At 38.6% G+C, this 14,217-nt stretch overlaps 1 protein-coding gene across 5 annotated transcripts in view; it reads right to left on the minus strand.

Moving 5' to 3' along the window:
• Positions 1–689: 689 nt before the first annotated feature.
• Positions 690–14,217, minus strand: part of LOC126974520 (adenomatous polyposis coli protein-like) — a 78,109-nt gene continuing 64,581 nt past the window's right edge. For all 5 annotated transcript variants that reach the window (XM_050822030.1, XM_050822029.1, XM_050822027.1 and 2 more), the window contains 7 exons: positions 12,991–13,118; positions 10,660–10,792; positions 9,660–9,925; positions 8,367–8,432; positions 7,561–7,628; positions 6,309–6,388; positions 690–5,794 (listed from right to left, as the gene is read on the minus strand). In XM_050822030.1, coding sequence (XP_050677987.1) covers positions 1,545–5,794; positions 6,309–6,388; positions 7,561–7,628; positions 8,367–8,432; positions 9,660–9,925; positions 10,660–10,792; positions 12,991–13,118 — 4,991 coding nt within the window. In that variant the 3' untranslated portion in view covers positions 690–1,544. The remainder of the gene's footprint in view (positions 5,795–6,308; positions 6,389–7,560; positions 7,629–8,366; positions 8,433–9,659; positions 9,926–10,659; positions 10,793–12,990; positions 13,119–14,217) is intronic.

The following is a 14,217-nucleotide window of genomic DNA, read 5'->3' on the forward strand; positions in this document are numbered from 1 at the left end:
AAAGTTGAACATCTTCCTTACTAGCGTTGTATCGTGCAGGTTTAGCGCGAGCAAGTAGAACATCTAATAATTTCTAATATTGACAAAAACATTTGGTTTAGAGAACAGAGAGACATGTGCACTTTGTACGCACGCCATTTTTTCTTCTAATGTTAGCAACTCAATATTATCGAAAGAATGGATGATGATTTTTTGACTTTCCCTAGTTTATTTAAAAACCATATAAATTTATCAATAACTCCATACATACACTTATTGAATGGCCTTTCATTTGAGCCTCGAGTTCGTACATTTGTGCACATTAGTGACGAAACGGGAAACACCTACATACTACTTCCACTAGTATCCCTTCTAATGATCCACCATTTATAATAGACGTTCAAGTATGAAATTGCCGTTTTATTGTAATAGTGATTCGAATTGACATTTTTAGAGATTTTTGAGTGACTTTTTCAAGTTTTCTTCTCAGGAGACAGTACAAAATCCCTTCACACAGTTTGTCGAATCAATTCCTATTAGATGGCACCAATGTATAGATAATAATGGTAATTATATTGATAAAATAAAAAAAAAACTAAATTCTGTTTTTCAGTACTAATCGGCAATTTCATACTTTAACCCCTAATATTTGTTGTTATAGATATTCTTTATTTAATGTTGAATAAGGGTTTGAAAAAAAATAACAATAATAATTTTAATTATTTATTACTATCGATACGTACGTTACAAACTAAAGACACAATAATCTAAACTGGTTTCACAAACTGCTGTAACTACCCACGGCTAAAGTAAATCAGTTCTACACAGTGGAAAATGATATTGGAAGTATATACTTACTGGTTATAAGAAAATATGATTAATTTATACGAAGTTAGAGTTAACTATCGCAAAGCTGGCCCAATAGCGAAGGAAACAATTAAACTTACGCGTTACCAAATATCAAAACTACCCTCGCTTATTTAACAATTTGACTAGATGTAAAAAGTAAGACATAACTCAGTATATCATAGTTTTTACCCTTAATGCATCTTAAACTTATTAATACGATTATGGAAAATATACAAATATGCAAAATGGTAACCTTAACTAATGTAAAAAGTGTATTTACAGATGTGAAAGATTTGATTCAGCGGACAAATAAGCTCATGTTACTGAACCGCTAATCTGATACAATTAAGCAAGTGTAGACAATTTTCAGCACAATTTGTTACTATCATTTTCCAACTTACAACTACAAAGTCGAGGAAAAATATTACCATATTATATAAATGCAACACATATACAAAAAATGTTTTCAATATCATATAAGACCGTAACAAACACGTCAGCTTAAATGAATAAAATAAAAGTGATTCAAAATCAACAAGTATATAAAGAAATAAATATGTATTCTCTGTTGATAGTTGATATCTAAAGTGGTTCTACATATTTTAAAATCTAAATATCATAATATAGTCTTATCATTGACTATTGCACTGGTTTTCTTCAGAATTAAATCAGGACGACTGAAATTTCAACCTAATCTATGTATAGATCTAACTTAATCATGATATTATTGGCCCACCTGGTTTTTTCAAAAAACTTCTCACTATTGTTTTTTTCGGAGAAGTGTTCGCAGTCTTTGCTGATGGCGTAGACTTGGGTCTCAAGCTGGGTATTTGCGACACCTTAATACCGATTGCGGTTTTCTGTTTAGCGGCCGTCGTCACCTGGTTCTGCTTAGGCTGACCTTCGAACGTTGAGCTTCTTATAAGTTTTGGCGGTTCTTTACCGCTTGGCTTTTGGTCATTCTTCGCGGGCAACTTCTTAGTATGCTCAACTTTCTTCCATAAGTTCGCTATTTTACTCTCCACGTTAGTTTTAGACGTTGTCGAGTTGACGCTGGAAGTACTGCCATGGCGTGAACCCCGCGCGAGCACAATGGTCTTGCCACTGTCGTTGCTCTGCAAGCTGTGGTTAGAGGGGGAGTTCTTCATCATCGGTTCAGAGTTTCGTTTCGTGGTTTTGTTTTGCTTCGTTTGATTTGTACTTGTTTTCGCCATCGGCGGTCTGGTGCGGCTAAATTGAGGAAGCCGTGAAGGGGAAGTATTAGCTGCTGTCTTCACTGGAGAAATGGGCCCACCTGGATTTGCTGTAACTTTTGTATCTGGAATCGGAAGATCTTCAGGAGGGACGGAGCTCTCTTCCTTTGTGAAAGTACCTTGTCGCACTAACGGTAAAGGTTTGCTGGCGGGTGGAGGTACTGGAATAGCTCTTTGAACTTTTATCGGAGATTTATTGGGTAAAGATTTTTTTGGGGATGAATTAGCGCTCGCCGGTTTCGGAGGCGTTTTTGCTTTGCTAGTTACAGAAGATTTTGGCAACGTTGAGGGTTTTGCTGATGGTTTTGGCGTAGCTTTGGCAGGAGTTGGCACTGCAATTTTTTTAGTAGCTGGTTGGTTCCGCCTGTACGGGGATACATAAGCAGCTTTCTTTCTGCCCCTGATAACTTTGGGAATTTCTATATTTTTATCCTCCGAATCGTTCGAATCTAGACTTTTATCTCGCTTCAATTCTGGTTTCACGATCTTAGGTTTGGGCACACATGGTGTTTCAGTGTCTGATTCCGACTGAAGTTTCTCCTCGGAATTGCTATCACCTTCGTAACTAGCGAAGTCACTACTGCTCTGATTTTTATTTTTGTAATTTTGCAAAGCCCGTCGGTAGGACGCCGTCATTTCAATATTCTTAAGGTTATTCACGACACACATGTCAACTGCGGCCGGACTTTCAACGACTGGTAAATAGTTCCTGAAGCTTTTTGTGTACGTCTTCAACCGATCGGAGTTCAGTTCAAAATCATCGTCGGTATGTCCGCTGTCAATATCTCTGAACACGTCTTCAGTACTTCTATCGTCAAGTATCTGCTGGTGATTCGGTTCATTCGATGATAAGCTATCGTAGCCGGTGGTCGTTTCAATGTTCTCGAAATTCGCATCTTTCGTAACGAACGTGGGTGACGGAGGAATATCTTCACTAAGAGTTCTTGTTCGGAATCTCTCCGCGTCTTCAATGCGTTTCTGCTTTATCGTCTTCTTAGCGGCCAAACGTTGCTTTAAACTCTCAATTTCCGGATCAGGAGTTGTTGTCTGCGAATCTTGCGTCAGTATATGAATGTCGACAGTTTGCGTCTGGTATCTAGCTCTATCATCTAATCTTCTCTGTTTCGCACTTACACGTTTCTTTGATCTAGATTCAGAGTTTGCTGTCACGTATTCATCCGACCGATCACTTTCAGACTTTGTCCAAGTCAGGTATTCAGATTCTTCCACATCAGTGGAAACGTTAGTGACGGTGTCCCTTATTGTATATGTTTGATATCTGTTTGATATATTGCGCTTTTCTTTTGGCGTTAAATATTTCATATTCTGTCTTTTAGGAGTTGATTCGACGCTACTCATGTCTGAAGGGAGCGGCGTACAATCTGACCCCGAAGGTATATCCGTAACAACATTAAGGGTCGATTCACAATCATCATAAACTTGCTGGGCGGTTGTTTGTTCCAATTCTAAAGTAGATTCAACCATCTCATCAAACAGTGACGGGGGATTCACTTTGTCCAAATCATGGAATATCGTAAAGTTGGTTGAAAGCGGAAAATCATGAACAGGCTGTTTGAGATCAAAGACTATTAGCGCTTTCTCTTTACTCTCCGCAACTTCCGAGGAAATACTTGCGACGGAGGTCATGCTCCCTTCCATGTCGAGATGTTCCATTTCAGAAGGTGGTTTCACGTTATCAAGAAAACTAGCTTGATTGCTGTCCAAATGCTCTGAACTGCCTTGGTGATGAGAGTTGGATAACGCCCTTTTAACCATCAGACTGACCGGTAGCGATTTTTTTCTACTTCTTGGGCTCTTCTTCGGCTGATCATCAAATTGTCCCGACGCGCTCAGTGACAGAAGACTGCCCAAATTAGAGGGCGGGTTAACTTGATCCAAATCTATGGAAGTCAACGATGTAGCACTGTTTTCCATAGACAACTTCAACTGCGCTGCAAGCCTAGCTGCTTCTTTCTCTATAACAGAAGCCATGATTGAATCATATTTTTGTTCCTCATCTATGAGCGAGTTGAAACTTGGTTCGGGAACATCGTCCAGTAATACCTGATCTCCCACAACATCAAGTCTATCAGTCAAGTCTAATCTAGAAAACACGTTGGCTTCACTTTTCTCCAACAAATCCGGAAGGGTTGAATCTGCCATTTCGCTGATGGACTCAACCAAATGTACGGAGCCGCTGATGGTAGGAAACGTGACGTCATCCGGGCAGGTGTCGTTCCATGTATCATGATGCGACAAATCGTCATGTCGTGACGTGTCTTGTTCATCTCGTTTGATATCTGTCCATGCGGGTTTACGTTTGTTGCGTGTCAGCGTTCCGCCGCATTCCTGGTGGGATTCGTCGCTCCAAGAGTTATCGACTTCTGCATAAGATTCATTAGACCTATTCAATTCATCTTTTTCTGATTCGATCGTCGTGTTGAGTGATTTAGGAGCGAGACATTCGTTGGAGCCATCTATAGCTCGCTCTCTTTCTGTGGAAGCGTTGGTGGTATTCAAATGATGGTTTGAACTTTCCAGGAGCTTAGGCTGACAATCGAGATGCTGGTCAAAGCTAATTGTAATATGTGGCTTCGATCTAGTGGCGATAAAACATTGCCCCGGAAGATCAGAAGCTGTTGTTAATGGTTCGTTTGAGATAGCATGTTGATTAAGTAGTTCCGGATGACCAGAATTCCGTACATCAAGATCGTCAGAATTAAGATTTTGTTGCTTTGTAGATATATCTTCAAAATTAGCTTTGGTAGTATCTTGAACATCGTTATTGTACTGACCAGACCCTGTGATACCTTGGTTGGTGGCCATGATGTCATGGCTAGCTCCAATAGTATCTTGTAGGTCAGATCCAGTAGTAGTACGTGGATCAGAGGCCATGTTGTGATGGTCAGAGCCAGTTTCTCGCGCGATGTCTGCGCGCGCGCCTGCGACCGCGAGTAGCACAGGCGGCGCTGGGACGTTTTTTGACGGTTTCTCCTGAAATTCCCTCCCTTCACCCGCCCCCTTTGCAATCACTTCCTCCAATATCGCCCGGTCCTTTGAATCCTCGCCCACCATTTTGTCTAAAGCACTTTGTCGCTCCTTCTTGCGTCTCCGATCGCGAACATCGAGTCTATCGTCGCTTCTAACTCTTTTCTCGTCGCGTTTCTTCGGTTTCGCCATGCCCATACGCACGCATCTCTCAAATACTTCTTTATCCGTGGAACCAAACGAGTCGTTGCTGATGGAGCTCAAGGAGCTGCTACGGTCGAGGTTCCTGTCCATCCGAGACGGGAGGCTCGGTGGCCCGTCGTCAAACCTGCTCCGGTTTCGCAAACTACTGGACGGCTCACCGTATCTATTAAACTCTTGATCCAACCTCTTCACTTTACCGCTCTGCTTTATGTTATAAACTCCGGAAGCAAGATTTCTCTCGAACTCCGGATCTTTAACCTTAGATTTATATTGTGGTATCTTGTCGCTTCGGTCAAGAGATTTATGCCGTCTAGTACCTTCGTGTTTGTTGTTAAAATTGAATTTCGCTTGCGGGTTTACACTAGAGAGTCCCGCTTTGACAGTTTCCTCGAATATCTCCTGATCGGTGGAGCCAAACGAATCCAGACTCAACGAGCTGAGCGAGTCATTCCTGGCTAGTGACGATGTAACAGGTAGCTTTGGTTTGTCACGAAGCACACTGGGAGAATGTGCCTCGAATTCTGGAACAAAAACTGTAACAGTCAATATTTGTCAGTCATTTTTCCACTACAAACAAATCTATTAAAGTGAACATTTTATAAAAAAATCTATGAGAGGGCTATGCTCGGAGTTTCCCTGCCAGATCGAATTAGAAATGAGGAGATCCGTAGGAGAAGCAAAGTCACCGACAAAGTACAAATGATTGCGAAACTGAAGTGGCAGTGGGCAGCGCACATAGTTCGAGGCCGGTGGGGTAGTAAAATCCTCGAATGGCGACACGACTAATGAAGACACAGTTTTGGTCGGCCCCACAAGATGGACCGACAATCTGGTCAAGATCGCCGGAATACGTTGGATGAGGGCAGCGCAGGACCGATCTTTGGGGAGGCCTTTGTCCAGCTGTGGACGTCTTACGACTGATGATTAACTTTTTTGTCTCAATGCATGCTCGGCGGTGATCACACACACGAGTAACGCGTAAATGTAATGTCATCCTGTTTAATAAAATAAATAAATGTAAAGAATTGAACATACGTGGTCTGGTATACGGCGGTCGAGGTGGCGCACGTGGTGGTGTCTTCGGTGGTAGTGATGGTAGCACCACTGGGGCGCGACTGTAAATATTAATATTTTTAAAATTACTACACACAATATACATAATCATTTCATTTGTAAAAGAATTTCAGATTACAATGCGGTACCACTCAGGATTCTTGGGCTGAGCGGCACCTTGAGACAAAAGATGTCTCATTTGCCCAATTATTTCACTAGCTACGGCGCCCTTCAGACCGAAATACAGTAATACTTACACAATTCTGCTTCACGGCAGAAATAGGCGCCGTTGTTGTACCCATAATCTAGCCGGCATCCTGTGCAAGGGAGCCTCCCACTGGTAACTTACTGGTGGTTTCATAAAAATCATTTCACCTGCTGCTGTTCACAAAATACTTTGTATTTATCAACAGAACGTTTTGCAATTTCATTTGCTAAAGCAGCTTCCTATGCCATCTAGAGTGTTTGCTGATCAATTTGCAAGTAACAGACACTGAGTAACCTCCAAATAGCAGACAGTCCAATAGTCAACTCAGTGTATACTACCGTGGGCCTGTATGTTAGGAAACTATAGGTTTTTTAAGTAATATTAGATTTTGTAAAGCCGATTAATGCATACCTGTTTGTTTATCAGAATAAATAAATAAACTAAATTTTCTCGATAGAAAAAAAAAGCAAAGTAGACATTTCATCAACATTTTCATATGCAATATTAAGTTGTTTAGAAAAACACTTAAATACATAAATTGCTTTTGTACAGTATTGCCCTTGCTATCGCGTTATGTTTCCATCTATTTAGGCCATTATCTCAAGAAATCTCCAAAATAGCGCATAATAGAAACCATTTTATAACGGTTTTTAAGAAGCTATAATTTTTTCTATACAATTCTATCTTTAATAAACATTGCGAATAAAATCACCAAAGTACCCCTAACTTGTAAAAGTTAGAGCCATGTTAATCATTCAAACTAGATAAAAATTGTACGAAAAATTATTTACTGTTTATCAATACTAAATAACATGATATTATATTTTTGTTATTTTTGTAAAGAAATTTGTTTTATGTTTTTAATTAATTAAAAATGCTTTTAAGTCTGATTCAAAACCTAGGGTTTTTTTAACGGGAGATGTAACCTAGCTTCGCTCGATTCCTCAAGGCCGTTGGCTTGGTGCCCAGCCTTAAATAGCTTTGTTATGGTGAGTGTTTGTGTTGCGGCCGTCACGCAGTACGCACCTGTCAGCGTGAGTGGCGCGCTCCTGTGGCTTCACGGTGGCGCTCGATGCTCGCACATGCATTGCCCGCTGAAACCAAGTAAGTAATAGTTATTTATGCAACTGTTATTGTTAATAAGGGGTATTAAAACACAAATGTGGGTGCTGTGATAATAGTATCACATGAGTGTTTTAATACCTAATTGTCAACAGTTGCATACAAGACTTTATCTACACCCCTAATATGAATCCTCTATAAATTATTATGAAACAGTGAACTTACTGCTAACATTAAAAAAGCTAGTCCTAGTAACCATAATATCATCCAAAGGAGTGTTATTATGAAAGCGGATGATATAATGTTGTACAACACGCCTTTGGAAGATGTAATGGTTATTAGGACATTGGGTGTTTAAATGTTGGCAATAAGCTAACTGTTTTAGAATCTTTTATAGACGATTAATTGGGGGTATGGGTGTAGATAAATATCATTTACGAGGAGCAAATAATTTTTATAAAGCAGTTTTAAGCTAGATTTAGCTTCAGTATTTTGTAATGCGTATTTAATCCTTAGAAAAGAGAAAATATATGAAAAAATTACTTCAAAATTTGACACTTATTTAATATCTATATATAAACTCAATATATGGATATCAACTCTAGCGAAGCCATGGCTAAAAGCTAATAAATAAATATCCTTTATAAACCTCGCCTAACAAAAAACCTGTCGCAGTGATTTCAATCAGCGAAAATCACACGTTGACGAAGGTCACAAAGTGTGTAAAAATAAAATAAAAAAACAGCGCAGTGCATTAAAACTGTACATACGTATCCATCGTCCCTGCCGAGATAGTGCTGTGGCTGCTCGTCGAAGCCTGCGCTGTTCTTCACCACCTACAGACATACAGATATAATTAATGAAATAAAAAAATCGATATGGTTACACATGCCTAACCATTTGTTGATAGCAATGTCTCGATTCATAGTGTTGAAAGTTATTGGTTACAGTGCACAACATTATATCATAATGAGGGTACATTAATAATAATTATTATCACTTTCACCCGCATTCTCTCCAAATTGTCGACTGTTCTAAAAATGCCAACTGTTTAATGTCTATGTTAAAAACTAATATTTATACTTGAGTTTCACTGAAGAAATTCCAATCTTGAGTTCAAACAAATAAATACATTGGAATATGAAACATGTAGATTAAGATATTATTAATCGTCGGATATCTTTGTTAAATATAATATTATCTTATATATAAAATTCTCGTGTCCCGGTGTTTGTTACCAAACTCCTCCGAAGCGGCTAAACCGATTAGTACCTATATATTATACCCCTAAATGATAAAGGTCACCCACCCTAAAAATATATATTTTTTATTATTTTGACAATTTATTTTTTATTATTTAATGATTCAGAATTGAAAAATACTTTAAATTTTCGCCCTTCTACAATCTACAACTATTTTTGTATCGCAATTTTTATATTAATCTGTTCTATCCACAAATCCGCAATAGGGTTGATGGCACACGAATATAATCATTGTAGTACGATATATTTGGCAGGTCTGAGAATCGGTTGCATCTATTTTTATACCACAAAATTTTTATTAATTACTTTATATGGCAATACAACGTTTGCTGATCCAGCTAGTATTTATATAATACTAGCTGGATCAGCAAAGTAAAGTATTTATATAATACTAGCTGACCCGACAGACGTTGTTCTGTAGATAAAAAAAATACTGTTTTATTGGAATTTACCAATAATATTTTAAAACATCAAGAATTATTTCGTAAAAAAGGCTCCCTGTTGTTATAATGAAATTGTTTCCGCTGTCAAGCCGTGCGTCACTAGATTCTCTCATAGAAAAAATGTCCATACAAAACAAATATTGAAAATAAAAATAATTATAGGTCCCAAATCGAAATAAAAACTATCCTATCTCTCAAGTTGGACCAAACTGCACTGCATGAAGTAATCCCCATTAAAATCCGTTCATTAGTTTACGAGTCCATCGCGGACAAACAACGTGTCACGAAATTTATATATATTAAGATTATTTGTAGTATCAATTTAAAACAAAATGCGGTTTTGCCATAAGCAGCGTACCTGTGCAATGCCCTTCTGTATACATTCTTCCAGCAGGTCTGCGGAGTCACTCAAGTTGGAGCTGTCGGACGTGTCGTGTGCGTCGACGCTGACGCCGGCGTGCGAGTCCCGGCCCGCGCTCTCGTCGGCGAGTGTGTCGATGGCCGCGGGAGTGTTGGACTCTATGGAGAGCACGGACAGGTTGGAGTTACTGCCCGCCTTAGAAAGGATCGCGGGCGTGTCTTCTGTGAAGTACACCCTGCAACTGTCGCCCGTTGATTGGTTCTCTGAAATTATATATAAACTAATTACAAACAGATTCTTCCAAATAACTCGATTTTCGATTTGATTTTCATAAGAGATATTTTACCAGTGTGGCTCCTTTGCACCGGATGCCAGCTAGATTATGGGTTCCACAACGGCGCGTATTTCTGGCGTGAAGCAGTTATGAGTAATGTGTAAGCAATTTCTGTGTTTCGATGAAATTACTGGGCAAATGAGACTGATGTTAAGTCTGTTTGTGTGTCAAGATGACGATAGCAATTGTAGTGCCGCTCATAATTTTGTGTTTTTCAATAATCCTGACCGGCACTGCATTGTAGTGGGCGGACCTATCAATTACCATCAACTGAACATCCTGCTCGTCTCGTCCTTTATTTTCGTTAAATAAAAACGGATCCAGCAGTCATACATGTCGCCAGCATGTGTGCTATAAAACACACTTCTTTTTATAGAAATAATTATACCTCAAACTAGGCATAAATCTATGCTATGGGTTGTTACAACGATATATTTATTACGATACTTAAATACAGATAAACATCCTTGACTCAGAAACAAACATCCATTCATCACATAAATGTTTGCACCTACCGAGATTCGAACCCGGGACCTCTAGCTCAGTACGCAGGGTCATTAAGCAATGGGCTATATGGGTCGTCAAGATACAAAATAAAAAATATACAACAAATGGTGTAAAAGGTAGTCACTTTTCAACGCAGTCATTTAGCAAAAAACCAACCTGTAAAGGAGAATTCGTTGGCAATCCTTAGCGGTGGTTGGGTGGATGTGCAGCCCATGACTCGTCTCCTGGTGTCGGTGGTTGGTGGAGAGTTAACCGCTTCGGGGCTGAACTCCTCCGCCAGTTGCAACGACTGGAATTTATGATCAATCATTGGATGAAACTAGAAACTTTGAGATAAGTTATACAAATACAATTTGTAACCAAAATTTATAAACAATGCGGGACTCGAGCCCGCGACTTCCCGGGTTCCGTCAGAGCGCTCTTGCAACCGAGCCAACCGTTCGAGTGACGTATGTTTCGTAAATCTCGGTATGTCTTGTTCAACTCTCAGGTTGTGGCTCCATCTACATCTACAGGATCTACTTTACAGTTGATAACCTGCACAACCCCAATATTAGGAAATTGACTTGAGATGTTGCTCTTTCAAATCCAAAATTATTGGTTTTTTTAAGTGATGAGATTGACTCACTGCTGGGATTAATAATTATACAAATAAAATTTGTAACCAAAAATATCGCATTAAAAAACAAATTCGTTGGGTAAGTTGTAAAAACATTCACGGGCTATCACTTTTTCAAACTTCTTCGTCGAGATTGGTCTTCGTTGTTATGAACTCTTACGGCCTCTAAGGGAACATTGGCTGACCTCTCATTCAAGGTTGCGAATTTCAAACAAACGCACAGAATTTTATTGCTTACTAGCTGACCCAGCAAACGTTGTATTGCCGATATTAAAATCGCGATACAAAAGTAACTGTTGATCGTAGATGTGTGAAGTTGTATGTATTTTTTAATACTGACTCATAATCAAACAAATTTAAAAGAAAATGTCAAAAAAATTAAAATAAAATTGCCGTGGACCACCCTTAACATTTAGGGGGATGAAAAATAGATGTTGTCCGATTCTCAGATCTACCCAACATGCACTCAAAATTTCATGAGAATCGGTCATGCCGTTTCGAAGGAGTTTAACTACAAACACCGCGACATGAGAATTTTATATATTAGATGTTATTCAGCTGAAACTAAATTACTTATCTTCAAACTGCATTAACGTTCTTAAAGAGATGTCTCAGAATTAATCCATTTCACAAGTCTTTATACGCCACATGCGAACGGCAACAATGTTTGTTTTAGTTAAAAGGACGTAATTAGTAATATTACTAAACGACAGACACGTATTCAAGTAGCACTGTCATAAAACACTGCGTAAAAGTTACATTTTCAGTCCGAAAACATTGAAAACGTGTTCGTAAAAAATGTAACTTTAACACAAAAACTAATGTAAAAACACAGTTATAATTACACGCGTTTTAATCTTTTAAAATGTGTTTTATTTAAACACTAATTCAAACAAGCAGAATAGCGAAGCCTCACACAGTTTTGTGTTTGAAGAATCCTCAGCTGCACTGCATTGTAATGTGCAAGGCGCATCATTTACCATAATATGGAATCAATTACGATACATTCATATTTTAAAAGGTGTCCACAAGCAATAAATCAGATATTAGTGGACTTGCCTGATTTCGATTTATTCAATACGTAACCAACGCGCTCCACGCCATTCCACCTTCGCACGACACGCCACAAGTTAGGATATCATCCCCATCATCTGGATGTGTGGCGGCCCTCCACAGTGCGGTTTTCAAGGAGCTTTCTTCCTCGTACTACAAAGCTGTGGAATGAGCTTCCTTGTGCGGTGTTTCCGGGACGATATGACATGCGTACCTTCAAAAAAAGCGCGTTCACCTTCCTTAAAGGCCGGCAACGCTCTTGTGTTTCTTCTGGTGTTGCAAGAGAATGTGGGCGGCGGTGATCACTTAACACCAGGTGACCCACCCGTACGCTCGTTTGTCCTCCTATTCCATGAAAAAAAAAAACCAAACGCGTTATGAGGTAAAATGACGAGGCGTTGGATGAGTGTGTGTTCTCTTGAGTGCTGAATACCTCAATACTATAATTTCCATTCATTTTGTCTTCGTGTATTATATATATATATGCGTTTATTGTATTACTTTTTGACATTTTTGTCCATAATTTGTAACACGCTTATAGTTTCTTATATGCGAAAACTGCCAATGGTAAAAATATGTGTAGGTACTTTTTAACCTATTAATGTTATGTAATACTGTTTGCTTTCCTAATAAAATAAAAATTAACAATTTATTTATTTATTTATTTATTTAAAACATCACAAAATCCACAGAACTTAAAATAGGTTATAATAATACTATTTTGTAGGACTTACATCTAATAATGGATTTACAATATTTATAAAAAGACATGATATTTGTGCGTAAATAAAACATTATGGTATGGATGTGCGTACCTTGGAGTCATCGTTGATGGTGAGACTGGAGAGGCTGGTGGCGCGGGAGAAGTGTGCCGGCGTATTCTCCACCACGAACTGGCTGGGCTGGTCCTCGAACACGGACCTGGTGCGGCCCAGGTCCTCCGCTGGAGATCACAGCACGTTAGACTCTTATCACTTCAAGAAGTGCTCGGTAAAGCGTACGTTGTACCATCAGTTCGAGAATGTATTGAATATCTAGACCATTAGACTGTTAACCAGTAATGTCTGGCTACACGTTTGGGCGACAGGCGTAATTGTATGTATACCTAGTGTGGCCATACGTAAGGGTTCGGTAGCAGCGAGTAACATAATATGAAATTTATATAGAAAGGAAAAAGATATTAAATTATTTAGATGGAAAAGGCAAAAAATCTTTGCTCAAAATCATACAGTGCAAATGAGCTCTCATCATGTATGACGTACTAGCTGATCCGACAGACGTTGTTCTGTATAATATAATAAATAAAATAATGTTTTTATATGAATTTGTCAATAATATATCATAACATCAAAAATTACTTCGTAAAATATGCACCCTGCTGTCGTAATGAAAGTGTTTCACAGCAGAACTGTCAAACCGTGCGTCAATAAATTCTCTCATAGAAATTATGTATGGACACATCAAAGGAAAAACAAATTTGTTGATTTTATTTAATTTAGCAGCATTTTCCTATTTATTCACATTTTAAACCTTCTCTGGACTTCCACAAATAATTCAAGACCTAAATTTGCCAAATCGGTCCAGCCATTCTCGAGTTTTAGCGAGACTAACGAACAGCAATTCATTCTTATATATACATAGATTTAAAAAAGACTACTTACTAGATCTCGATCAAACAAATTTTCGGTGGAAGTTTGCGTGGTAATTGTACATCATATATTTTTTTAGTTATATCATTCTCTTAATTTAGAAGTTACAGGGGCGACACATTTTACCACTTCGGAAGTGTCTATCGCGCACACTATTCAGTTTACAAAAAATGATATTAGAATCCTCAAGACCCATCCATAGATGGAGACACGTATGGGTTTGAAGAAAAAAAATTTTGAGTTTCAGTTCCAAGTATAAGAAGTAAGTAAGTAACCCCCAAAATTTATTGTTTTTTTTTTTTGTGAAACTGTTATTGTGGTTCACAGAATACATCTACTTACCAAGTTTCAACAGTATAGTTCTTATAGTTTTGGAAAAAAGTGGCTATGTCA

This window comes from Leptidea sinapis, chromosome 32 (genome assembly GCF_905404315.1).
Source record: "Leptidea sinapis chromosome 32, ilLepSina1.1, whole genome shotgun sequence".
Taxonomy (NCBI): domain Eukaryota; kingdom Metazoa; phylum Arthropoda; class Insecta; order Lepidoptera; family Pieridae; genus Leptidea; species Leptidea sinapis.